This window comes from Semicossyphus pulcher, unplaced genomic scaffold (assembly GCF_022749685.1).
Source record: "Semicossyphus pulcher isolate SPU_LCO1_2020_fin unplaced genomic scaffold, fSemPul1.0.p SCAF_7, whole genome shotgun sequence".
Taxonomy (NCBI): Eukaryota; Metazoa; Chordata; class Actinopteri; order Labriformes; family Labridae; genus Semicossyphus; species Semicossyphus pulcher.
The window spans coordinates 30,098,796-30,125,678 of NW_027211748.1; the positions used below are offsets into that span (position 1 = coordinate 30,098,796).

Sequence of the window (26,883 nt, forward strand, 5' to 3'; positions counted from 1 at the left end):
ATTGAATACTGTTAGTTAGCTTAGCTTAGCATAAAGTCCAGTCCAACATGTTTTGTACAGATTAAACACTTTACTTGTTTTAATCAGTTAGCTGTTAGCTTAGCACAGATCAAGGCTAACCAGTTCCCCCTGTTTTCAGTCTTAATGCTAAGCTAAGCTAACCTAAGAGTGGTACTGAAGAAAAGGCGTCTTTACAGTAATGAATAGTTTTTACTGTTTGTGCCGCTGATGCCGAACACTGAACATAAGAAGGGTTCATTATAATGGGAAAAGCCCCAGTGCATGCTGGGAAAGAAGCTGCAGACGTATTAATCTGCATCGAATCACATCAGTCTGAGATTCTGGTGATAGGTGGATACACAGAAAGAGAGCACACAGGTGCACGTATCTGTCGTCCAGGTGCAGACAAAAAGAAACACCTTCTGCCTCCTTCAAAAGTTTCTGTTTCATCACAAGAGAAAAAAGATGATTTTCAGCCGAAGTTTAAACTGAATAGAAGCAAAAACTGAGGCTGAAAACGAGAGAGAATCAGGGCATGAATGGAACCAGTGAGAGGATTAAGTTTGTTTCTGTTTGTTCAAGTCGAAGGTTCAGCTTCAGAGCCGGAGACAAAATAAATCAGAGGAGGGTTTTTTTTGTTTTCTGCATAATGAGAATAAAGTCCAAACAGTTTTTAAGATTACGACGAAATACATCCATCAATCATCTACACCGCTTATCCTGTGCAGGGGCGCCGGGGGGCTGGAGCCTATTCCAGCTGTCATTGGGCGGGAGGCGGGGTTACACCTGGACAGGTCACCTGTCAATCACAGGGCTGACACATAGAGACAGACAACCTTTCACGCTCACATTCACACCTACGGGTAATTTAAAGTCACCAATGGAGCTAACGAGCATGTGTTTGGACTGTGGGAGGAAGCCGGAGTACCCGGAGGGAACCCACGCAAGCACGGGGAGAACATGCAGACCCACACAGGAAGGCCCACTACGCCTGATCAGGGACTCAAACCAGGAACCTGCTAGCTGTGAGGCGACAGCGCTAACCACTGCACCACCGTGCAGCCAGAAGCTCTTCTCAACTTTTCCACTTTATTCTTGAGATGCAAAATAAAAAGATTGTCCTCCCTTCATTGCTGTCCTCATGCCCTGCCCTCGTACGCTGTTCATTTAAATCAAGTGTTTGAAGGCGTTTGGGTCGTCGGCAGGCAGAAATCAGAACAAAAGCAACGTGAAAGGTGAGAAACAAACATCCTTTTATCCTGCAGACATGCTCCCAAAGAGAAGACAGGATAATTGATCTGCATCTCAACTGTTGTTTTACCTATGAGTTTATCAGGGAGCAACACGACTTTTCTTCAGCAGGAATAACAGGTCGTAATAACAGAAACTGAAGTTTATCGGGGCCATGTGACAGGTTGTTTCCCAGAGAGGATTCTTCTGCAGAGGCCTGAATACATGAAAGTTTCCTTCGGTATGAGAGCTGGGCCGTCCATGTGGGGATGTTTGCGGCTGCAGGATGTGGCTCTCGATCTGGTGTGTGAACCTGCGTTAACAGCCACGGTATAATTAATGTGACGAGTTATAAAATGGATTAACAGAGAAGAGGCACAAACTGAAACTGAAGCTGTGTGATTCGATGCTTCTGCAGACGTCTGCAGCTGCTCGTCAGGTAGAAGCTCCAACATTATGTCTCCTGGTTTAACAGGTTCCATGTGATTCTCACAGGTGTTTTTATCTGTTTTTGGAAGTTCTGTGGAGATTGTTGTTGCATAGGACAGAAGCTGGCAGGCCTCTTTACCTTACGTTAGAAGTGATTTTAGACTCTAAAGCAGATCCTGGTTATCTTTGGCCGTGTTTTGTGTTTTAACGGGAGGATTGGAACGTGGAGCACGGGCAGTAAAGGCTCGGTCACGTCACCATGTTTACTCCAACATAACAGCCACTTACAGTTTGTGGTCAGGGTCTCTTTTTCAGTTTAGTTCAATGGAGGGCTGATGTGACTGCACCTCACAGGAGAATTCTGGTACTTTAAATCTGGGCCCTATTTTTTTTGTAAATGACATAAAAGTTTTTGGAATCGCTCCAGTAGATTTCTTCAAGCTCAGATTGTTATTCTAACAACATGACAGAAAGGATCCCTACAGAGATCGACCTTTTTGTTACAGAGGAAGATGATTGTTTTAACCACACACAGACGTTACATCGCTCTCTGCACACACACCAGACTCCATTCATAAAAACACTGATTTTAGCTCACAGGACTCCGGAGCTGCTGCTGCCTCATTTGGTTAGTTTATGTTGCACAGATATTCTGCTGAATCTAAATTTTAAATTTAAAACACCAAAGTCTCACAATGAAAGAAGAAATAAACTAACAGATCAAGTCAGTGATGGACCAGCAGCTCCTGTGTTCTGAGGTAAAATCAGTGTTTTTATGAATGGAGTCTGGTGTGTGTGCAGAGAGCGATGTAACGTCTGTGTGTGGTTAAAACAATCATCTTCCTCTGTAACAAAAAGGTCTATCTCTGTAGGGATCCTTTCTGTCATGTTGTCACACACTTAGAATAACAATCTGAGCCTGTCAGTGGAAACAAGAACTTTTAGTGGATGACCTTTGACCCATCAAGGATTATGTTGCAGCCATTACAGCCTGTTTCACTGCTGCAGGATGAACACGTCTACTGGAGCGATTGTAAAACTTTTAGGACCTAAAGGACATTGATACCTTGGGAAAAAGGTTTGATTAACCAAGCTGGATGGAGCTGGAACCCAGAGACTAAAGCGAGAATTTTCATGGCTTGTGTTTAAACGTGGGTAAACACAAATGATCAGACGAGACTGGAGCTAGCTTGGTTTAGGTCTGTCTGCAGCTTTAAACCTAAAACCAGTAATAAAACTCTATCACTGCGTACCTGCAGGTGGCAAACATGTCAGGAGGTTTCTCTCGTTGCCTGCAGGGGGCACAGGTTGGTCTGAAGCTGCTTCACATTACTCTGACACGCTGAGTTTTGGAAAACAAAAACATTAGATGTGAACTTTAACTGATGGCCTTAAAAAACTAAATTACAGATCAAGTCAGGCAGTCAAGCAAACACAGATCCAGAGGTCTCCCGGCGCTCCTCAGACGGAAGGTGGACGAGCAGATTTTGGGCGATGAAGGCGTTGATGCGTACAGAGGCTGGTGCACCTTTCAGAGCGCACACTTTTTGACGGAAGCATGTTTGCAGGACGATCCGCTGCCGGCGACCAGCAGCTCTCCCCCTGGTGGCAGATTAAGACTCAGAGGATTCTTCTATCTACAGGAATGCGTCTCACGCATGAATCTGAGCCATGCCTCACGAGAGGATGAGACAGGATCACAGAGCTAAAGATACAATCCTGTCACCTAGCAGGCGACTGCGCGATATATTGCAAGACTGATGTTAACGATACATCATCAAGTGAGGAGAAAAACTTATCTTAGAAGGCAAATTAATTAGTCAAAGCATCAATCATATGTTGTGTTTATCATTTACTGCATTGTGAGGTTTCAGAGTTTGTGAGGACCGCTGAGATCAGAGTGTGCAGCAAAGTGCAAAGAGTTTAAAACACACACAGCAACAGCCTCAGTGCTGCAACAGACCAGAGATGTCGTGTGATGATGTATCGCAGACAGCGTGTCACAATATATCGCCTGACCTCAGTCTGCAGGGAGCGGAGGGCGCTCGGCTCGCTCTGTAGTCATGCAGTAAAGACAACGAAACACGATGAAGACCGAAGCTTGAGGATCCACCTGAGGCGCTGTGACCCAGAGGTGCCTGCGAGGCGGGCGGGGCGGAGCAGTGCTGGGGGCCAGGAGTGATCAGGAGTGATCCATGGGCTCGGTGGCGTTGCTCTGCCCGGCGTCCTGACTCTCCATCTCCTCCGGTTCCTCCGCTTTCACGTCCGGTTTTCCGCCCCCCGTCGCGCCTGCTGCAGCTGGAGGTTCATGGGCGGTCGTAGACGTCGGTTGGCTCGCGCCCGTCTTAGTCCCGCCTGTCCGCTCCTGGCTGGCCCCGCCCCCTGCGGCAGCAACGCTCTGCTGCTCTCTCAGGTGGCGCTCCATGGAGGCCTGGATGGAGGAGACCATCTCCTGCAGCTTCCTGCGCTGCTGCTCCATCAGGCTGGGGTCCAGGCCGCGGCCGTCCTTCATGGTGACGAAGCCCGGGGCCATGCGGACCAGCTCTCTAGTGGTGTCCTCGGGGATGTCCGACAGGTCGGGGGGGCCTCGGGACACGCTGGCGCTCAGGTCCACACCGCTGCTGTGCTGGCGCGTGATAGGCCGGTGCTCTGGAGGGGAGGAGCCCCCGGCGCTGCCCAGAGAGTGACCTTTACCCTGGAAGGCGGTGACGTTCTGCAGCTGCTCCTTCTTTCTGACGACGCCGCCGCTGCCCAGGCGCAGCAGGCCATGGGAGGGACTCCCCTCTCTGCTGCCCCTGGAGGCCGCCTCCGAGCGCAGCTGGACCAGAGCCTCCTTCACCAGCTCCTCCACATCAGGGCCGACAGGGAAGTGACCGGCGGCGTCTACGCAGAGCTCCAGACGCTCCTCTGCTGCGTTGTACACAAACGTCTTCCCCGTCAGGTGAGGCAGCGTGCAGTGCTTCCCGTCCATCAGACCTGACGGAGAAGAGCATCAAAGACTAAAATCAGAATCGTTCAGGAACAATCTGCAGACACCTGATCCCACCAGGGTCGTCACAGTACAGGATTTTAAACTCCGATACAACACTAATAGTAAAGAAACAATCCTCCAAACAATCCTCTTTTGAGTCCTACGATGTTTTTTTATTTTACCAATGACAAACCTTCAGGTGCAGATAAAGACACAAAAAGACACATTTAAGAATAATGTTTAGAGAGCAGGGCTTTCCCTTTTCTCCCTCTCCTCCTCGTTTGTACCCAGGTCCTTGTTCTTAACTAATTCAGGCCGTTATCCTGCTGAAACAGTCCTGTTTGAACCAGAGAAAAGAGACGTACCCATGTCTTTCTTCACAATGTTGTAGAAGACCCCTCCCTGCTGGAATAAGTGCGGCAGCTTCTTCGCGTACGACCAAACGTCCTCACCTGGAGCAGACAGAGAAGCATGTTATTGTGAATTATTACCAACATCCACCTGGAAGGAAGTTTAATGTCGAGGAGAATTTAAATTGTCTTAAAGGGTGTGTTTCTTTTGTACCCAGCTGCCTCGACATCTGATATTCTTTGTGTTGTTGTGTAACTTTGGTGTTTAAATGGTGGTAAAATATAGTTTTAAACTGTGCTCTTAAAACAGGATACTTTAAATGTTTGGGATTATATTATTTTGTTCTACCTCTTGTAAATTTTTGTTACAAAGGAAGACAAACAGACGTTACATCGCCGTCTTCAAACACACCAGACAAACAGTGTTTTTAACCTCACAGAACACAGCAGCTGCTGCATCGGTCGTTTGGTATCATTGTACAAGTGTGTTACACAAACACAACGGTGTTTGATCTTAACTCACTTATTATGACACAAAGTCACACAGTAACACAAAATAACTAACCGATCCAGGCAGAAGTACACCAGCAGCTCCTGTGGTCTGAGAGGTAAAATCACTGTTTTTATGAATGGAGTCTGGTGTGTTTGTAGGGAGCGATGTATGCCTTTTCTTTTTATCTGACCAAAATAAATTCTCACAAATGAGATTAAAGTAAGTTGCAGCTCAACGTCACCACCACCATCCTTTCTTCTTCTAAACATTAGAAGTTAGACTTCCTCCTGTGTCCTGTCCTCTTCTTACACTGTGTCTGTGGGTGTGATGCTGCTATTAATCGACAGCTGCCGTGGTTTTTACAGTGATCAGTTGTTTTTAGGATAAATAATGATAAATAAAAAGTGCAGAGCACTTACCAAACTAAAGTACAAAGTGCTCCATAGCATTAAAGCACCAGACTGAATGATGAAACAAGATTTTAGAAGTTAAAGTAGCAAACAAGTCGTTAGACTCAGACTTACAGGAGGACACGGACTTGTTTCCTCGGGCAGGTTGGTCCCTGACTGTAAAATCTCTGTCCTGTTTTAGTTTTAGCATCTAGAGAGAGAAGACCTCTGCAGAGGGTCTCACACTGTGCAAAGGGTCATACGAGATTAAAAGGTCTAAAACATAATCAGGAGCCTTGAAGGTAATCAATGAAACAAACAGGGAGCCAGTGCGGCTCAAACAGCAGTCAGTTTACAACGAAATATCTGAGAGGTCTTACTGGATAACAAAGCAAAGGTTTAAAGATTGGATTATTTCATGTTAGTACTGAAAGCAGACAGGATGTTAGCATCTTAGCGTTGAGGCTGAGCTGTACAGTCCGTCAGTCTCAGGCTCAGAGAGGCCGTCTGCTGAGCGGATGTTTTGTTTCAGCCAGACGGGAGGATTATTGAATACGAGCTCTGGCTAACAGGAAGTGCAGCGTCAGGCCTGCAGAGCGCTCAGAGAGCAGATGAAACCTTCCTGAACATCCACAGACGACAACTGTTTATCTGAACGCAGCCGCGACCTTTGACCCTGTTGGCAGGTGAGACGGGGAGGGGTCGAGATGCCTGAGTCAGCACACTGAGAGCACACACACACACACACACACACACACATTCACACACAGTCTAGTAGCATTCAGGGCAGAATCAGAAACGATTAGAAACAGAAGCTCAGCTGATACCTGCAGGTTGTTATGGCTGTACACCTGGGCAGGAGCGTGTCAGCAGAATAAGGCAGCAGCAGGCGGGCCCACAGGTTCCCCCTGAAAAGGCCCGCTGCAAACGTGTCATCAGACGGCGCTGGGGCCCGGCGGCCCCTGAGAGAGGGGCCCCACATCCACGATCTCCTTTATAGTTTCACCAACACACTGTTTACCTCCTCATCAAATCTATGATTGCTACTGAGACGCCAAACTGTGACTGTATTTTCAATACCATCTTAAAGCTGCTTTGAGGAATTATCTGCTTATGAAACATACGGACATCAATCCTGATCAGGGCTGGGAATCACAACACACGATACGATGCTGGACTCGAGGCCTCGTGTTTTTAGGGAGGCTACACGGCCCGCTGCTCTGTTCTGTCAGTGTGGAGGTATTATGGCCGCCACAGGAAACTACTGTTTTAAAACAGTGAAGAAGAACTGATTTCAGGTATTTCATTCCTCTGAGAGCCGCTTCTTTTCACCCCGCCTCCTGACCTCCTGACCTCCTGACCTCCTGACCGTTGTGCGGAATAAAATAACTCAGCTGTTGGAGGATTTTACAACTTTGGGACCTGTTGGTTTAAATAAGAGCAACATGTTCCTGCTGGGAGGTTAATGTACCTTAAATAAATATCCCCTGTTCGACAGACGCCTCTTTCACAATGCAAGTAGATAAGAAAGTGTTTTAGGGGTCAAAGTGCGTCATGTGACAGCTTGGAAAATCCGTGTTTTTCTGATGCAGACAGAAGACAGAGAGGTGTCCGCTTTGTTATTTATTTATTAAAATAAAGTTGTTCTTCACGCACTCTCTGGATGTTTTTGTCCGTGTGTTACAAAGGATTTAACCTGCGTCGGGCTGTACAACAATGAAGTTGGGAGCTGGATTGATTTTATACACGATGGCGCAGGTATCACAATCTGTAAACAAACAAATATCATCACAACATCTCGAGCTACACGGAGAAGCAGTCTGGACGATCTGACGTCCTGCTGTGATCAAAAGTTAAATTATGTTCTAAACTAAATCGTGGACGTCTTTAACTGGAGGTTTCACACAGCAGCAACGACCGGACTGACTTCAGAGGGGGAACCAAAACATTCAACTGAAACATCAACCTCAAAGCCAAAGATGACACGAGTGACGGTTCTGAGCTTGACTTAAGATGTGTCATGTGATTATTAAACAGTTAAATTAATTAAATATTAGACATGCAATTAATGTTTTTGAAGCTGGTGTTCAGATATTTTCAGCTCTACTCGGCCTCACATCACCTGACAGCTTCTGTTTAATGTTTCACTGATCGGTGAAAAACTAATCAATCATTCAAACAATCATTAGCTGTGGCCTGAGTTCAGCTGGTCAGATGACTTGTTTCTGACATTAACTCAGTTTATCTAAAAATCTGCTCTCAGAAAAAAACTACAAAAGGTATCATGAGGATGGGGGGGGGCTCGAGGGAGTCTCTTTTATTCTTACCCATCAAAGTTGCGAGGAGACAGAGGGAGGACATCTCAAGGTCGATGCTGTCCTGGAGTTCCCGGCTGCTCATCCTGCCAGCGTCCTCGCTCTTCACCGAGTGCAGGGCCGAGTGCGAGCTGGAGGCTCGGGGTATGGAAGAGGCGGGGCTCTTGTGCTCCTCGGGGCCCCTCAGTATCTCCACCGTCACCCTGTCCCCGTGCTGCAGCGCCACCGGCTCGTTCTCCTCGCTGTCCTTCGGGGGGGACAGCTCTTTGGGCGGGAAGCCGTAGCGGATGCACTGCTGCAGCGGCGGCACGCCAAACTGGTTAGTGATGCTCCTCTGCAGCTCTGAGAAGGTGGTGTGGACCTGCAGGGTCAGCATGGCCTGCCTGCCGTCACTGGTGGTCACACGGATCTTCTTCTCCTTGTTGGACGAGAGGGAGGAGGATTTGGTGGGCGTGGCCGGAGCTGAAGATGAGGAGGTTTCTGGAGACCCACTAGGAGAAGATGTCCGGCCGTGGGGCTTCTGCTCCTGCTTCAGCTTGTCCGTCCGTCTCTTCTGAGAGACAAAGGCCTGCTCGCTGATGCTCTGCTGGATGCTGCGCTCGGCGCGGCTCATCGTCAGCTCCTCTTTGTGGAGCGTCTTTGCCTTCTGACCTGTCAGGATGATCTTAGTGGGTGGCTGAGGGTCCACCACCTGCGGGGTCTCTGTGGTGTCTGTGAGACGCTGGACATGAGCCCCGTCGATGGACACTGGGTTGTATTCGTCAGGGTTCTTCTTGGCTGTGTGATGCAGGATGGTGTTGACTACTTTCTGCACCAGGATCTCGCTGCCAAACTCCCCCGGGAAGTGCTTGGTGACCAGCTTCATGGCCACGTCGTACACGTTGCTGTTCAGAGCCGGGTCAGCCTCATACTGGAACCAGTACACAGTCTCTCTCACCACCCGCCCACCCCACTCCAACGTGATGGGGAAGGCCTCGGGGAGGTTGTCGTACTCCTTTCCCTCCCAGTAATGCTTGAAGCCACACCCACACTTCCCGCCCTGGGAGCGGGTGTTGGTTCTGTCCCCGTCTAGGTAAACCACCGACCCGTTGCCGTGGATGTGGCGGACTGAGGTGCCGTGACACCAGTTGCAGGTGTTGAGAGAGCTCAGTTTATAATCTGGCATGAGGACATCTCTCTGGGGGTCAAAGGAGCAGACCACATTGTTGAGGGGGAAGCTGTAGTTCTTGTCAGGCCGCAGCTGGCCGTGGGTCGATTTGGCCAAGTTGTAGAGCTTCCCTCCTGGAACCAGCCACTCCGGAGGGACGTGGAGCTCAGAGAGGGCTCCACAGATCAGGCAGCGGTGCAGCCGGTTCTCCATCACAGACTTCTTAGCTGCCTCCGTCACCTCCTCAGGCTGGATGCCGATCACACCGGTTCGCCTGTAAACATACTGATGCACGTCAGCCACCAGTGACGGGTGGATGCTGTGCTTCTCCATGAACACCTCCTCCATGGCGTTGACCAGCCGCATCAGATATTTGTCCTGCAAGCTGCGGTCGCCGCCGATCACGCAGCTCCCGTCAGGTTCCAGCTTGATGTACTTCCTGATGAGCTCCTGAGGGATTCCCCAGGCCTTTGGCAGCAGGCGTGCCGGCAGTTTGGGCAAAATGCTGTTCTTGATTCCTACCAGAGGGATGTAGTGGTTCCTTCCAGAGCTGCTCCAGGCGATGCAGATGGGCTTGTTGAGTTTCCCATCTTTCCCCCTGCACTGCTCCTCGGCCACCAGCCCGGGCAGGAAGGTGGCCGAATAATCCCCAGAGCTCCTCATTCCGCTCAGGGAGTCCAGCAGGATTATGGGTCGGTGGAGGACGTTGGCTAAGCCGAAAATGTGGATGTTACGCAGTCCGAGTGGCACACCTTCAGGGGGGATGAAGAGGGGGTCGCACTCGTTGATGATGTCCTCCCACTCAGCAGCATCAATAAAATCCTGAAAGAGGGCCTTGTAGCGGTCCAGGTTCTGCTTGAAGTTCTGTTTCAGGTTTTCTCTCAGGGCGTGCCAGAACAGTTCTCTGCCCACCAGTGCTCTGGACACAGCGTGGACCAGGCAGTGCCCGTCCCCGTCCACATGCACTGGGATGAGACATTCCCTGTTGCTGTTGGCCTTCTTTACCTCCTCCAGAGTGTCATGGAGGTATATGAGGCTTCCTGACCTGTCCTTGCCATAGCCCATGGTGGAAACATGGTCCGGCTCGATCAGGAAAGCTCTGTCTCCCAGAAGTGAGCAGTCAAACATCTCTCCTTGGTTCATTTCCCTCAGCAGCTTGGCTTTCCCGGTTTGTTTATCCATTCCGTACCGGGTGAGGACCGGGGACAGCAGCTTGCAGTGGTAGTTAGACAGCCCCATCACTTTCACCAGCTCCGTCCCTTTCTTCGGGGCCCCGGTGACGCCGAGCAGGGCGTTCCTGAGCAGATTGTGAAGCACAACATCTGGGTCGGTCACTTCCTCGACATTTAACAGGTTTTTCTGCTCGTGCCGTTGGCCACACTCCGTGCACTCGATGCTAATGGAGCCGTAAGCAGGGAAGAATAGCCTCGCCTGACATTTCGGGTCTGGGCAGGTACCAGACAAAATACGCTTGTCTTTTTTCTTTGAGCTCTGCAGCAGCGACATTTCCGGTGAAAAAAGCTGAAACTGTGTATCAGCTTCACAAAATCATGATAGTCTCGATCCGGCGAGGCTGTCAGACGAGCTCCGACTCTGCTAACGAGACTTATTTGCCAGAATAACACAAGAACAACACGGAAGCGGCTGTTTTTTTCTTTAGCAACTGGCCGTTGCTAAACGTAACTACGTAATGACGTAAGGATGTGGTACTTGTAGTTGTGCTGTGTATTTACTTTCGAATATTCACTCACGGGAACACGAAAAACAACATTTTATCCTTTGTTTTTTTCAATATCACTTGACGAAAGACGAAGAAGTATCGACCTTAAGACGCAAGCTTTGGTAAATGGTTAAAATCCGTTATGATGATGCGCAAGTTACTACATTGACCAGCATGCAACACGGCGCAGCGACGTATTGTTGTGGAGATGGGAATTTACGCTCTTTTCAGTGAGACGGATCACTTGACTCAACTCAGCAGTAAGAGCCGGATCTTTCGGCTCCCGAGTGGCTTTTTATTTAGTACCTCTTCTAGATTTTATAATTCAGACAAATGTAGCAATATTCTGACGGTACATGCGCACATATATATATATATATTTAAAGTTTTTGAATATAGTTACACTTAGATATAAATGTACATTGTGTTTAGATTACATCAAGTTTTTTTTTTTTTTTTTAATGATCATTTACTGTATGTGTATTTATGAAAATACTGCAAAAAATAAATATGCAAGATTCTTCATCATTAAAGCACTGAAATATTTGGTCACTGATTATTAAAAAGTTAGATATTTTCAAACAAACCAAGTAATCTGATTGGATAAGTGGCATTCCATGAGTGGCAATACAGAGAAGCATCACCGGGACTTTTCACTTTGTGTATCACAGCTATGTGTATCACTTGAGAGGGAGTGATGTTGTACTGAATATCATCACTCGACAGACTTTGATTTTACTGGTTGATGATAAATTAAAGCATTCACATAAATTAAATGAATAAAAACATAAAGATGAGTCATTCATAGCCTGCGTAGATCATTAAAGCCGAACTGAAATGAGACGGTCCGGTCGATGGAGGACTTCCTGTTTGTGTCACCAGCTGTTCCCGCCCTTACACTTGCGTCACCAAACGCTGCTCCTGTCGCCTAGCAACACGTAGCTAGCGTACTAACTAACGTCACGTAACTTAACCTATTGTTTTAAAGATAATTCATATCAAGGCCCCTTTTGTTTTTTTTATTACATTTGCATCTTTTGGTATTGGAGTTGAAACCAAAAACATTTAAAGTGTATTCCTGAGAGTCCGCCATCTTGTTTGAATTGTTGGCAATAAATCTTGGGATGCACCCGATGGATCCGTCGGGGCCCGGGAAAAGGAGGACGCATCTGAAGGATTCTTCTAAATAGGACAGCCTTCGACGCGCCGCTGTGACGCAATCGGCCTTCAAATACGTTCTTCAAAGGATGCAGCCCCTGAACTGGGACACAGCTACAGAGTGAAGCAGAATGTTTGGGTTGCTTAGCAACGAAAGTCCAGTTTCAGTTAAATTGTGGAACTCTTTGAGTTGGTGAAAGATAGATAGATAGATAGATAGATAGATAGATAGATGGATAAGTAGGTAGATAAGTAGGTAGGTAGGTCGATATAACCGGGTCTGCTGTGTCTCTCTGCAGTTCCTCTCACTAACCACATGGTGGTGGTCTTTCTCTGTGATGCTTTCTGTCGGCTCCAGCTGCAAATTCAAATCTAAATTCAATGTGTTCATTTTGTATATCAATGACATTTGTTTGGTTTTGAGGTCATTGAAGTGTATTTTACTTGCTGATGATAGAACTTTATTTTGCAGCAGGAAACATTTAAAACAACTTCTGGATACTTTGGACAAAGAACTACAGATAATAAACAAATGGTTTGACGTTAAAAATCTCTCTTCACCTTGGAAAAAACAAATGTATAATATTTCGAAATCAAGCAACAAACTCTCACAGGAAAATTAGAGTTGATGAAGTGGAAATTTATACAGTACTTGAGGCAACATTTTTTAGGAGTAATACTTGACATATAATAATATAAAAGCCAAAATGTCTAAATCTATTGCAATACTGTACAAAGCTCAACATATCCTAAGTCAGAAAACATTGCACACACTGCACTACTCACTCATAGTCCCATACATGACTTACTGTGTGGAGGTATGGGGAAACACATATAAATCAAATACAAAATACAAATACAAAACATCTGATCTGAAAAAGGAAAGACATGAACAAATGTTAAAAATCATCAGTCAGGGGGATGAACCTGTGGAATACCTGAAACATCAAAACGTGCAGCACACTGATCAGGCTCAAAACACTTCATAAGAACAATTGCATCATGCGACACACGTTGGAAAATGTAAGTTAATGTAAGTATGTTAATGCCAGTGATGGCCAAAATGATAATACTAATATATCTGCATTGCTGCTGCCATGTCCTTGTTTTTGTGACGATTATGATTTTGTTCTGCCGACACCCTTTCAGTTAACTCCTCAGAATTAAAACTTTTGTTGAAAATGAACTGCAATAAAAACTGAATTGAACTGATCTATCACTCAGCCATGACGGGAGAGCTTACCTGATGATGTGACAGCGAGCTGACACACAAACACACATGTAACATCAGACATGTTTAATGCAACATGTTCTTCTTCATCCGAATCAATCAGAGAAAACATTCAAATACTGATAATACAACAAAGATATATAGAGGCAGTAATAAATGATCCCATCTGACACTAACCCTCGTCTTCTTCTTCAGCATGAGACGTTTGAAGAGCAGAGTTTGGGAGAATGAAGGTCTCAGTTTGACAAACTGCACAACAAAATAGAAGCTTTTCATTCTTTCTATAGTAAACATGAACAACTATACAGCATGTTCTCGCCTTGAATCCATCATTGTGTTTAAATTGAGCCCAGTGTGTTATTTCTCTTTATTCTAATGAAGCTGTAGTGATTTTACACCCTTCAATAGAGGCTGAACTGTTGTTTTATGGAAAGCAGCAATACTAAACAAAGAAAGTTATTATGATGAATGTTATTATCTTTGTGCTGACTGTGTGCTGTGTACCCCACGACAGCTTCAGCCGAGCCGTCAGTCAGCAGCAGCGGCCTTATCTGTCCGCCGCAGGGGCTGATGGGAGTTCTGAGGTCCTGTTAGAAACCACGTGACCCTCGTCTGATCTCACAGCTCGTCCTCGTTCGGCCTCAGCAGCATCAGAGCGCCACTTCTCCTCAGGTTCCCCAGAGGAAACACCGCTGCACAAGATGCGTCTCCTCCCAGCTGCTGCCCTGTGCTGTCTGTGTTCAGGTGAGTGTTTCCAGCCAATCAGGAGCCCACAGACTCTACCTGTATCAAACGCCAACCTTCACCTGTCTGTCTCTTTCTCCACAGCGCTGCTTGCCACGGCAGCAGAGCTGATTCAGGAGGATTTAACACTGACCAGGAGAGAGGCTGAAAATGTCTCCTTCAGCTGTGGAGGCATCGGCCAGTGTGATGTTCCTGTTGTACTCTGGCTCCAGAAGAAAGACACAGAAACATTCAGAGTGATTCTTCTTATTGAAAAGACAACTGGTAAAATACATAAAGTCTTCAATCATCCTCAGGAAGATGATTTCTCAGCTGTGTATAAACAGAACGTCTGTGAGTTGCAGCTCCAGAACGTTACACTCTCTCATTCAGCCTCATACTACTGCTCCTGTTGGAAGCGTGCTCCCCACAGTGAGAAAAGATGCGAGCAGCCTGAACAAAAACCAACAGATGAGTTAGTAACAGGAAGAGAGCAGTAAACCACAGCCCAGGTTCACATGTTTCACTCAGCCAGAGTCACAGACACACTGAACTGATGGATTCATGTCTCTCCTGCTGTCAGCACTTCTTCACTGTAATATAATATTCATGTGTATTTGTGTCAGCAGCTTTATTGTTGCTCCACACAGAGAACAAAATGATCAAGATACAGAGAAACAATAAAGGTCAGAAACTCATACAAACATCATCCAGGTCAAAAGATCAAATAGATGTGCGGCTGGATCAAAGTCACAACGCTGATGGAAACTTAATGATGTCACAGCTCAGCTCAAGGCCTGCTCATACAAAACACAACATGCTCTCTACTCGTCTCGTGTACAAATCAAACGCTACATCAAAATGTAGAATCAGGCGCACCACCGGATTTTAGTACAGGAAGTGTTCTGGCCTGTAGTCGGAGTAGTTTTGACCAATCACGTGTCAGCAGGCTTCAGTGAATGCAGGAAACTTCAACTTTATTGTCCCCGAGGGGAAAATTTGTTTTGCAGCCAAGTAAGAGAAAAAAACCTTTAGAAAACAGACACATAGACTGGGTTAGAAAAAACATGAAAACACATCAGAGTTAACTGAGAATACATCAAGTAAAAAAAACAGGCGAACGTAATCCACCGTGATGACATCATGACTCCCGTCAGCTTCATCTGACAACCATTCAGCTTCTTATTGATCATTCACATTGATCACGTTCACATGCTCTGACTGTAATGAAAACCGAGGAGAGACATTATGCTGAAACGTGCGCAGGACACTTTATTCAAGTTGCTCAGCAGTGGAATGTGTCAAATAAAGTCACCACACTTAGCACAGATAGTGCAAGGAATATGATCGCTGCTGCGAGACATCTACCTTTTGAACATGTCCCCTGCTTCGCGCACACTCTCCAGCGTTCTGTCACAGTATCTCTGCAGAACAGTGTGTTTGACAATGTCCTGGCCAAGTGCAGAGAAGTTGTGGGGCACTTTAAACACAGTCCAGTTAATGCTGCAGAATTAGAGCAACAACAAGTTGAACATGGACAAAAGAAGGAGTCGCTTATGCAAGATGTTCCGACCAGATGGAATTCATCTCTGGACATGATAAAAAGCATCCGCCGAAACGAACAGCCACTGAGGGATGTCCTCACCACACACACCAAGATTGCCATGCCAGCTACAGCTGAAATGGACAAACTGCAGAGGTTGGAAATGCTACTGGAGCCTTGCAGGTATGTTATATATCATATTTCTCACTATCCTGTCTGAGTGCATGTTAGAGAGAAATAGTGTGTTTATATGTGTGTGTGTGTCAATATGTAAATGCAGCATGAATATGTAGAGGATATTTTTTGTGTAACAGTGAATGGAATTTATTTGGACTGAAGTGGAATTGATTTTCTGTTGCAGGTATTTGACTGAACTTTTGGGAGGACAAAAGTATGTCTCATGCTCTGTGGCTCTGCCTGCTTTTTGCCATCTCTCCCGGGTGATGGAGAGCTCAGATGATGACCCTGCCTATGTGGCCAAGTTCAAGTCTACATTCAGAAAAGACCTGGAGACACGCATGGGAAATTCTAACATTGCATATCTGAAGATTGCTACTGCATTGGACCCTAGATTCAAGGACCTCAAGTGTATCCCCAGAGCTGAGAGGAAAGAGGTGTGGGCCTCAGTCACCAACTTGGTCAAGGAACAGATGGTTGTTGCAGAGAAACCTTTCGAAGAAAAAGCATCAGAGCCACCAAAGAAAAAGTTAACCCTGTAGGCAGCTTCATCTGAGTCTGATTCTGAACAAGAAGAAGACTCAGAGAGAACGTTGTGCGTCGATACAGAGCAGAGCCCACCATCAGTTCAGAGTCCTGTCCATTAGAGTGGTGGTCCAAACATGCAGGCTCACACAGCAGGCTGGCCTCTTATGCACAGAAGTACTTGGCCACACCTGCAACATCCGTTCCCTGTGAAAGGTTGTTTTCTCTTGCTGGTCATATTGTCCAGAAGAAGAGAGCTTCTTTGTCATCTGAAAATGTGAATAATCTTGTGTGTCTTAGTAACTGGCTTGGTGCAGAGGAGTAAAAAAAAAGTCAAGTTCTGGGAACTGACAAACTGCACTGAAAGTGTTTTCTGTTTTTTTTTTGACTGAGATTCTGCAAAGGAAATGCAGTATGAACATGGACTTTACAGACGAGTCCCCTGCACAGTAAATGCCAGCCGTGAACTTTTTTTGTGCTTCACCTCACTTTAACGGGGACATTTGGTACTGAACATAGAGTGGTTATGCTGCTCCCTGAAAACAGAAAAATGTTTCTGCTGTTACCTCAGAAATTGCCTGTTTTAATGTTCTGATTGTGGCTCAAGATTTTGTGGGCAGTTTGTTTTTTTTGTTTAAGTTTAGATTTTCACTAAATATTTTATTTAACTGCTACTGTATAAACAAAATGTTTATGTTAAAAGTGTTCTCCCACTCCCACTGATTGTGAATTGCAAGCAGCTGATTGGCTGCTCAAAGCATGCTGGGATACCTTTCCCAGCAGACCAAGCGGCCCCTTTGAACACCTTTCCCCTCGTCATGTGACAATCATCCACCTTTAGTGATGAGCTGTTCATTAAAGTCCTTGTGAGGAGCTGGTTGGATTGAATGAATCCTCATTCTCGACAACACGTGACCAGCGAGGCCGACGGGTTCAGACTAATTGATGAGCACGCTCAGTAAGTCAACCAAAGTGTTTCTGTGAGCTCATTCACATAAAGGGGCGGAGTCTGCAGCATATGACCAATCACAAACATGAACAAGTGTTCTGACAGCAGGTGGTCATATTTTACAGACTCAGAGCAAACTCTGATATCAGACAGATATAAAGAAGTGAACTCATAATCCAGACTAAAGTCCACTCAGCTGCAGCTGACAGATCCCCGCCTGTGGAAACGCACAAACTCAGGTTTATAATATCACTGCTGCATCATCAGTGAACGACAGATCTGACTAGGATTACATCTGTGTGTTACAGTCACTTCATTTGTTGCTCACATGTTTTGTTACTGAAGGGAACTTGAAACTTATTCTTGCAGCTGCAGCACAAATTGAAATTAATATCATGGTAAACAAAACAGAGCACACAAGATGAATGAAGAGAAAAATTAGAGTCCAGTTCATCCTGAGGGGAACATGAATGTGTGATCACATTAAATGTTAATCCATCCAACAGCTGAGATATTTCATTTTACCTGACGGAGACAGCGACATGCCTCCACTGGAGTCAACATCAAACCCAGATGGTAAGGTGATAAGTGCTGTATCGTAATACATTAAACCATCACTGATAGCTTCGTGGTCAGTGTAGTTTAACCTAGGTCGTACAGTCTCACCAAACAAACAGAAGATTCATTTGTGGGGTTTTCTCTCCGGATTGAATGAAGTGGAAACGGGAAACCAGAAATGTTATATTGTGCGTAATGGATCAAATCTGAATCAGTGATGGCTGTCGAGTGTAGAGCTATTTAACATCTATTTTAACAAAGGATACGGATAACATATAGCCCACAGCAGTTTTGTTTGCATCGCCTAAAGCTCTGTGTTATACAGCTCCAAATAAGTCCGTCTGCAGCCAACGTAAATTAAACATTTTTCAAATCAGATTTATTAAATGTTTCTTTCAAATGATCAAAGAGCCACACAAAAAAAACAAATAACAAACGTGTTGTCTCAAATAATTTCCCAGCTGGCGAGTGCTCCTCCCATGATGTGGCTCCACCACCTTCTGCCCCCGCTGCTCCTGCTGCACCCAGGTACCGAGCCCGAAGAGGTGATCCGGCTGTCCTTACGGATGAGGTCCTGAGGAATCAAGAGGCTTTACTTACAGCAGTTAACCAAATGAACACATCCCTCCAAGAAATGAACACCAGCTTGACGGGAATCTGCGAGGCACTTTTAAAGCGTTATCTTGTATTGAGTGATGTCTGTGGTTATCCTGGGAAAACACTTGAAACAAGATAATCAAGCTGCTCTCTTTTATTCTGATAATTAAATGCAGCCTATTTGTATACATTTTCAAGAGCATGACATTAAAATGAACTGATGTAGCCTACTGAAACAATCGATGTCGTTTCATGTTTAACTAAATGTGTTATATGTGTTCTGCTCACGTTTCATGAATGAGACCCATTGAGCCCAGCAGAGGAGCCAGAGGCTTGTGATCGGTCTCAACATGGAAGCTTTTCCTGATGAGGAACTCTGCAGACCTCTCTCAGGCCCACAGTGAAGCCAGTGCCTCCTCTTTCTGGGCGTATCGCTGTTCAGTGCTGCTGAGGGCTCTTGAAGCATATGCCACAGGTTTCCACTCTGCACCTGCCTGCCGCTGAAGAAGCACAGCACCCATCCCATATGAGGATGAATCAGCAGAGAAAGCCTGCTCCTGTTGTGACCCCCGGGCCCACATGTTTGACTTTTTCAGAAGGTCTCTGAGAGGACGTGTTTTCTCTGCCAGGTGAGGAAGGAATTTCCCAAGGTGATTTGTCATCCCCAGAAAGCGTCTCACCTCACTGACATTACTGGGCTCCGTCATGGCTTTCACAGCGCTGACCTTCTCTGGGTCTGCGCTGACCCCTGATGCCTTGATGCCTGCTCTTCGAGAACTCACACTTGTTGTTGAGAGTCACTCCTGCCTCCTGCAGTCGTGACAGTTTCCTCTGCAGCCTCTCATCATGCTCCATCTGTGTAGCATCCCAGATAAGAACATCGTCCATCTGACATAAGGAAACAAGCCTCAAGGATACGTGTCATGCGTTTCTGAAAATGTTCTGGTGCAGATGAGATTCCAAAGCCCAGACGGTTGTAACAACACCGCCCTAACAGGGTTATAAAGGTGGTTAGCAGAGAAGACTCCTTGGACAGTGGAATCTGCCAAAATCCTGCGTTGGCATCTAGCTTCGAAAAGACTTTGGCCCCAGCAAGCTGTCCCAAGGTGTGTTCGACTGAGGGGAGTGGATGTTTCTCACTGATTTGTTCGATTCAGTGAGGTCGGTGCATATTCTCAACCTGCCAGTGCGCCTGGACACCACCACCATAGGTGCACACCACTCTGTGGGCTCCTCCACTTTTGAGATAACTCCTTGCTGCTCCATACGTTTTAGCTCCTCTTTAACCTTTGGTAGGAGAGGGCGAGAGATGCATCTGGGCGTTGAGAGGGAAAGAGGCTGTGCCCCTGGCTTCAGTACAATGTTGTACTCACCCTCCATCTTTCCTATTCCATCAGAACGTTTTGGGAACTCATGTTTTACCGTCTCTTTGGAGTCCAGGCTGAGGTCATCCAACCTGGCAACCAACTGCAGTGCTATGGCAGCCAGCCCACTAAGAAGTGGCGTGCACAGCCCCTCCACAACATAAACGTCCTGCTTGGTGCTCTTATTGTTTTTGCTAAGAGTAGCACTGAACTTGCCTTTCACCTTCAGAGGCGTCCCTCCTGGCCCCAGCAGAACCTTTGTTGGTCTCACCAGCCTGCCAAACTGGCGCTGGGTGTACAGTGTTTCTGGGACTGCAGTCACATCTGCCCCAGTGTCAGATTTGAACACTGCATTGCATTTTTCCACATTAATGTCTGTCATCCATGGACTGCCCTTTACATCAGCTGACAGAGAGCCCAGAAACACGATGTCACTATCTTCATCCTCAGTCTCTGTAGCTATGGTTACTATGGTGCATTTTTCTAGCTTTGCACCAATGACTGTATATATAGATGGACAACGCGTCTCCATCTGCTCCCATTGTACAAAATTGATGCCAAAATAGCCCCTGTGATGGGCGCTAGGCTAGGGTCAAATAACTAATTAAAAAATGAACACTTGGACATAAATCAGCAGGATAAGAACTAACTATAATGACAGAAACCATGTTGGAGAAAAATGTATTTGACGAGTACTTTGATTTTATAGTTTGACTCATGTCCCATCTGTTAACATGGAGGAGGCGGGCTTTATGACCTATACTGCAGCCAGTCAGCAGGGGGCGACAGAGAGGGTTTGGCTTCACTTTCAGGGAGCTGTCATGTCGGCCATCTTTTTATACAGTCTATGCTTTGCACACTCTCGCAAAGTGTCCCTTTTTTCTGCAGTGAAGCAAGCTGCCTCCCTCACTGGACATTGTTGCAGACTATGTCCTCTTGTGTCTCTGCACCTTTTGCAATGTGTGTGTCTTTCCTGTTGTGTTTTCTTGAATGTCTGTCTGTCCAGCAGCTTGGTGTGCATTAAAGGAGCTGGGCTTTCATGTGTGCACGCTGTCGAGCTGCGTGTTGGTGATGTCCGTTTTAAAGTCAGACTTTAGCATTTCTTGCTGCTTCTTGACCTGCTCACTTTGTGGAGCTTTTGTTACCGCTCTCTCTAATGTCAGTTCTGGATCCATTTGTAATTGTTCTGACAGGCGTTTTTCTCTCAGACCCACCACAAGTCTATCTCTCACCATTTCATCATGCAGAACTCCGTATCCACAGTGTTCAGCAAGGCAATGCAGCGCCGTAATAAAGCTGTCCATAGACTCACCCAACTCTTGCTGCCGCTGGTTGAACTTTGCCCTCTGGAAAATCACGTTACGACGCGCTATGAAGTGAGCATCCAGTTTTATTTTAACGGCATCGTACTCCAGGAGGGCTTAGGTGAAAGGAAACCAGTATATCCTCAGCTTCCTCTCCCATCGTTTTAATAAGTGCATTCACTTGATTTTCATCCGCTTGCGTTTCCAATCCGGACGCGATGCGAAATCTTTCAAAACGTTCTATCCATTTTGTCGTCTGCCTTGAACGTAAACCTTTCCGGTGGAGAGACTTGGAATTGATTCATTTTGCTGCCGTATGTGTTCACGAGCTGAGCTTCAAGTTTATCGATCGTCAGGAGACACTTCACTTAGATCAGAACTATCCAGGCCGGTACATATTCAATTTCTGTTGTTTGAGATTTTAGCATCCCACTTCTGACACCATGTTATATCGTTTATGGGTACAATATCACCTAATCTGAAGCAGTATAGAAGCACGGCAGCATGCTACTTAGTTCCTTTATTTAAGTTCCCCCCAGCAACACCCAACAACATCACAAAGGTTCCCCCCCATGTATTAACCTAACACTACAAAAGCCACTGAAGCGATCCCACTGCCCATCAGAAACGAACGTGAAGAGAGGCACGCTGTGTACATTTACACACGAGGCACAGCATTAATGATTTGAGTCTCCAGACGGACAGGATGTTATGTTTATTAAAGTTCTGTGTGCTGACCATCAAAGAAAGGTCGGCATTAAATGTTTATTTACTTATTGTTGCTGCTGGATCACATGGCTGTGTTGTCTCCTGAGTGCGTAATCGGCACTGGACAGTGTCTTAATATCTGTGGGCACGATTGTCGGTGCCACAGGGAGTTATGTTTGAGGATTGTAATAAATGTACCTCCCAGTTGTGTGTGAGTGTGTCTCGGTTTCCGCTGTATTATAGAGAGTGTGCGTCTGAATGAGCGTGCAGTATGGAGACCTTTGTGACGTATTCTGTAGTTTTTGGCCCGTGCGTGGCTCGAGCAGGAATCTCCCTGAGGTGAAGCAGGTGTGTGTGGAGGTGAAGCAGGTGTGTGTGTGGAGGCAGTGGTGAGCTTGTCCACGTCTTCCTGCACTTCTCAACAGATCAGTCACAAACCGAAAGCAGCATCATGATTTAAGAAGATGAGGGAAACCAAAGCTTGCAGTCTGTCCTTTAAACAAGGATTTTTCACTGTATCTGTGAAAACACTTTTTCCTGATGAGTAGAAGCGCTGCTGAGCGTCCCCGTGTGAGTGACAAGCAGACTCGTGTTGTAAACTGGCTGATGTACGTCCATAATGTGCCCTCTAAATAGCAAACACAGACTGCGCCATAGACTTTAGACTTTAGACCAGGTTTTATTGGTCTAAGGTGCAGTCGCTTTCTGCGTCCTCAAGATAGCAACGCACCACCCGTTTGCCAGACCACACCTCATATCAAAACCAACACACCCATAGGCACTAACAGTGGCGCAAGATCACTTGCTGTTTACACAACGTGGGCGCTGGGCGTAAAAATGACGACTGCACCGGGTGGAAGATAGGGCCCTAAACGTTCATCCATCCAACAGCTGAGATATTTCACTCTGAGCTGAAAACACTGACCTGCTGGTGGCGCTAAAGGAAACGTTAGAATCCACACAGTGAACCAATGAATGAATGAATGAATGAATGAATCCTCAGGGGACCAAGAATGTGTACAGATCCGTCCATCCTCTGGTCCAGGTCCGATCCATGTGGACTAAAGTCGTGGACAGACAGACATTAGCTTCCACAGAGCAACACTGCTGGTGTCTAAAGAGACACTAACAGAAGAGACAGTCATGTTGATGTGAACTTTACAATAGAATAAAGAACAATAGAAAACCTTTATTGTCTTTATACAATGTACAATAAAGTTAAGGAATGCTTCACCTTAAGTGAGCGACATTCAGGCACCACAGTAACATATAAACATGCATCAAGTCAAACAATGTGTGTAAATTGCACATTAAAATGTTGCACAGTAGATAATATATATTGCACAGTAAATAAAGTGTCTTACATCAGATAAAAACACATCACAGAGCTGAAATATGATCCTGCTTCATCATTTGGACTCGTTCATGTCAGCAGACACTTTGAGCAGCACACAGGTTTTTGTATCAGTCTGTTTCACTGTGGGAAGAAACTACTTCATCTTTGGCTCTGGAACTAAACTGATTGTAACAGGTAAGAACAAACATTCATAACTTCAGTTTTTTTATTTTATTATTTTCTGTGTTTCAGTCTTTACATGTTGTTGTTGTTTTCATATTTAGCAGACAATTCAGCCACACAGCTGTGCTAACATTAAAAAGGTTCATGATCCCTTAAAATATCGATTTAAATTTAAATTCACATCTAAAGTTATTCTACATTTCTGCACTGGATGAACCTGAGTTTAAAAGAAAAGGTTTCATCACAATCAGAAATACTTTATTAATCCCCACTTTGTTACAGTCGCTCTGACACAGAGACAGCAAAGGGAAATATATGGCATAGAATAGAAGTCAGAAAAATGTCCAACATGTGCATTCTATATACAAAACAATAAGAGACAAAGATGAAATGCTGAGAAGTGGATCTACGGGGATTTAAATATGAATGCCAGAATTAAATAGAATTGGCAGAATAAAGTTAAATACAAAAAAAGATGCAAAAGAGTTAAATACATAAGAGTTATTTACCAATGAACAGTATAAGGCAGTGTGTAAAGTTAATATATATAATGTTACAAATAAACTGTGTTTGATCATCTCAGTAACTCAGCTTGTTTTGTGAAAACAAGATTATGTATGAAATTACAAACTTTGAAATCTATCAGTTTATTATATTTTTAAAACCATATAACTTTAAATATTTAATCAGGTTTAATCATTAAAATGAACCTCATGACAATTGTGTCTCATATGATCGTGCATGCGTCTTTAAGTGGAAGATTTATTGATATAATTAGCCAGAAAGATATTTAATATAATATTACTATACTTTTACTGTTAATGTATTCCAATGTGTATTTTATTATTTAATTAACAGGATGATGTTTAACGGCTCAAACAGAAACATGTTTGTATCTTAAATATATAGAACAGTAAATATATGTTGGATAGTAAATTAGATTTTATATTAGTTCTTACACACATTAGATTCTTTAACAATACATACAATATTATATTTATTATATATTATTATAATATTTGGTTCTTCTGCTCTGGGATCAATAATATTTTATCTTATATAATATCTGTATTTTTTATTATTTGACATCCAAACTTTCATTGAAGTTTTGAGTCTAAATTTTAAATTGTGATTAAAAACACTTTTAACTTATTGTTTTATTGATTTGATTCTTCAACAATGAGAGTAAATTACATGATCATAAATCTATAATAAGTTATACATAATGTTGTTAAAATGCTGATTGTATTTAGTGTGAATGTAAATATGTAACTTATAATAATTACATTAACATTAATACAAAGTATTTTATATTGTATAAAGGTATATTAGCTGATTGTGTTATATTGTTATTTTGTTCCTGTCTGTCTTTAATAAATCTGAACTTCTCATGTTAATTTATTTATTGTATTTTTATTAAAAATGATTCAGAATCAGTTTTTTTCAGTGCTTATAGTTGAGTACATGTTAGAGTTTATATAACGAGCTGTTCATATTGTAATAATGACAATGACAATTGTGTTTCATGTGTATGTGTTACCTGTATAATGACATCAGCAGATAACTGTTTGATATGCAGGTGAACACAGTTTATGTGCTGACCTTAGTGCTGTGTGTGTGTGTGTGTGTGTGTGTGTGTGTGTGTGTGTGTGTGTGCTGCTTCAGACGAGCAGGTAGTGAAGCCCGTGGTGAGCGTGTACCCGGCAGCACCCACAGCCCAGCTGGAGGGGAAGAGCTCCCTGCTGTGTGTGGCCTCAGCCATGTTTCCTCCTCTGGTCCAGATCTCCTGGAGAAGACGAGCGGAGGACGGTCCTCTGGAGGAGCTGCCCCCTGCTGAGGGAGAGCAGCTGGAGCTCAGAGAGTCTGGACGCACTGCCGCCATCTTGCTGATCCATCAGAGAGAGAACAGCACATATAAATACCTCTGCTCCGTGCGGCACCAGGGGGGCACAGTGGAGGCCCAAAGAGAACAAGGTAAGGAAGGCTTGGTGTCTGTGTTCAGCAGTGATTCAGCTTCATGTGGAGACGCTGGAGCAGAGGACTGACATTTCTTTTGGACTCCTTGTCTTTAACAGAGGTTCCAGCTCCTGCAGCCTCCTGTCCTCCAGAGAGAGAGCCGGTAGACCTGCTGGCTGTGCAGCAGGCTGACTGTAAGATCACCTTCTGCCTCTCTGCATGAACAGCTCCAATGTTCTGTGATGTTCAGCAAAGCAGCAGAGGAAGACATCTAGTTTAGTCAGCTTTAACAACTTGATAAATAGTTAAACTGCTAATTCTAATGATGAAATCTGATCATATTATAATAAAATGTAAACAGAGACTGAATTTGCACAAAGAGATGAATGACCTGTCCGTCTGCGTGTGTGTCAGTGTCCTTCCAGTCTCAGTGCAGGGTGAAGCTGCTCGTGCTGCTGTACACGGTGCTGATAGTGAAGAGTCTGGTGTACTGCTGTGGACTCTGTCTGCTGAGGAGCCTCACAAACAAGGGACCGTCCATCAACAGCACACATGCTGACTGACTGTTTTCTGCTCGACCTTTCTCACAATCAAATCTCATCAATTCACCTCATTTAAAGCTTCATCAGCAGTTAAACATGTAAAAAAAGTCTTATTTGTATAATAGATGATTGATCTGCTTGTGTTTCTTTTTAATACAATATTCAGAGTGCAGCAGGTTTTTTTTTATTCTCTGTAACTTTCTCAATAAACTTGTTGTGTCTGTTGATGTTGCACGCTTTGATCTTTTCCCACATGTTCTAATATGTTGTTTTATGTTACATGTTGGGATCAGTCATTAAACTCTGACACTTACAGAATCAATACAACAAAACAAACTAAAATAATTATCACTACAATAATTAGTGTGAGGTCTTTAAACAGATTAAGAGCAGACTGCAGGTTGAACATGTCTTTTTATTTCAGCTTCTCAGCTCTGAGTTCACAGTTTGAAATGTTTCTCTCACAGATTATAAAAAGCTGAGACAGTTTGTGCTGAGCTCGGAAATCAAACTCAAGTTCCTGGAATGATGCTTTAACCAGAGTCCATGGTTTAAACTGTCATCCTGTTTTTGATGTGAATAACCTCAGCTAACGGTGAGAAAGCTGCAGAGCAGAAACCCACACAGCCCGTCTGCTGCAGGAAGGAAGTGTCGATTAGCTGCAAACAGTTTTTTATGAGTCCTAATAACCACTGAGGCAGATTCATGTCTGCTGCTGAACACACTCAGGAAGCCTTTTTCTCACTGAGCCCAAAGACAAACAGTGACGACCCACCTGGAGACCGCGTCTGTGGAGGTTATTTATGGATATTTCTCAGATTTCAAAGGTTCACCTCAGAGTTTACACTTGGTGTTCATGTTTCTTTTTTGGATTCAGAAACTCAAAGTGCAAACAGGAAACTAAAAGAAATGAGACTTACAATAAACTCTAATGTTAAACAAAATGAATGACATCGTCCTAACTGTCCTTAAATAATACAACTTA

At 44.8% G+C, this 26,883-nt stretch overlaps 2 protein-coding genes across 2 annotated transcripts; one reads left to right on the top strand and one right to left on the bottom strand.

Moving 5' to 3' along the window:
• Window positions 1-2,618: 2,618 nt before the first annotated feature.
• Window positions 2,619-10,949, bottom strand: vcpip1 (valosin containing protein (p97)/p47 complex interacting protein 1). The gene is made up of 3 exons (XM_069685123.1): window positions 8,190-10,949; window positions 4,996-5,082; window positions 2,619-4,635 (listed from the first exon to the last, which is right to left on the bottom strand). The coding sequence occupies exons 1-3, from the start codon at window positions 10,828-10,830 to the stop codon at window positions 3,842-3,844; spliced, it is 3,522 nt and encodes a 1,173-aa protein (XP_069541224.1). The 5' UTR covers window positions 10,831-10,949; the 3' UTR covers window positions 2,619-3,841.
• Window positions 10,950-14,116: 3,167 nt separating this feature from the next.
• LOC138611968 (immunoglobulin lambda-1 light chain-like) lies at window positions 14,117-26,114 on the top strand. The gene is made up of 6 exons (XM_069685247.1): window positions 14,117-14,177; window positions 14,262-14,574; window positions 23,369-23,412; window positions 25,066-25,374; window positions 25,476-25,550; window positions 25,771-26,114. The coding sequence occupies exons 1-6, from the start codon at window positions 14,135-14,137 to the stop codon at window positions 25,917-25,919; spliced, it is 933 nt and encodes a 310-aa protein (XP_069541348.1). The 5' UTR covers window positions 14,117-14,134; the 3' UTR covers window positions 25,920-26,114.
• The last annotated feature ends 769 nt before the right edge of the window (window positions 26,115-26,883 follow it).

Bases quoted from the DNA above. Each gene is read 5' to 3' on its own strand.
- vcpip1 (XM_069685123.1), bottom strand. From the start codon at position 10,830: ATGTCGCTGCTGCAGAGCTCAAAGAAAAAAGACAAGCGTATTTTGTCT. The intron at 5,083-8,189 runs GTAAGAATAAAA...TGTCTGCTCCAG, and splicing joins TCTCCTCGCAACTTTGATGG to GTGAGGACGTTTGGTCGTAC. The intron at 4,636-4,995 runs GTACGTCTCTTT...CTTCTCCGTCAG, and splicing joins CATTGTGAAGAAAGACATGG to GTCTGATGGACGGGAAGCAC.
- LOC138611968 (XM_069685247.1), top strand. From the start codon at position 14,135: ATGCGTCTCCTCCCAGCTGCTGCCCTGTGCTGTCTGTGTTCAG. The intron at 14,575-23,368 runs GCGTGCTCCCCA...CACTGTGGGAAG, and splicing joins TACTACTGCTCCTGTTGGAA to AAACTACTTCATCTTTGGCT. The intron at 23,413-25,065 runs GTAAGAACAAAC...GTGCTGCTTCAG, and splicing joins AACTAAACTGATTGTAACAG to ACGAGCAGGTAGTGAAGCCC.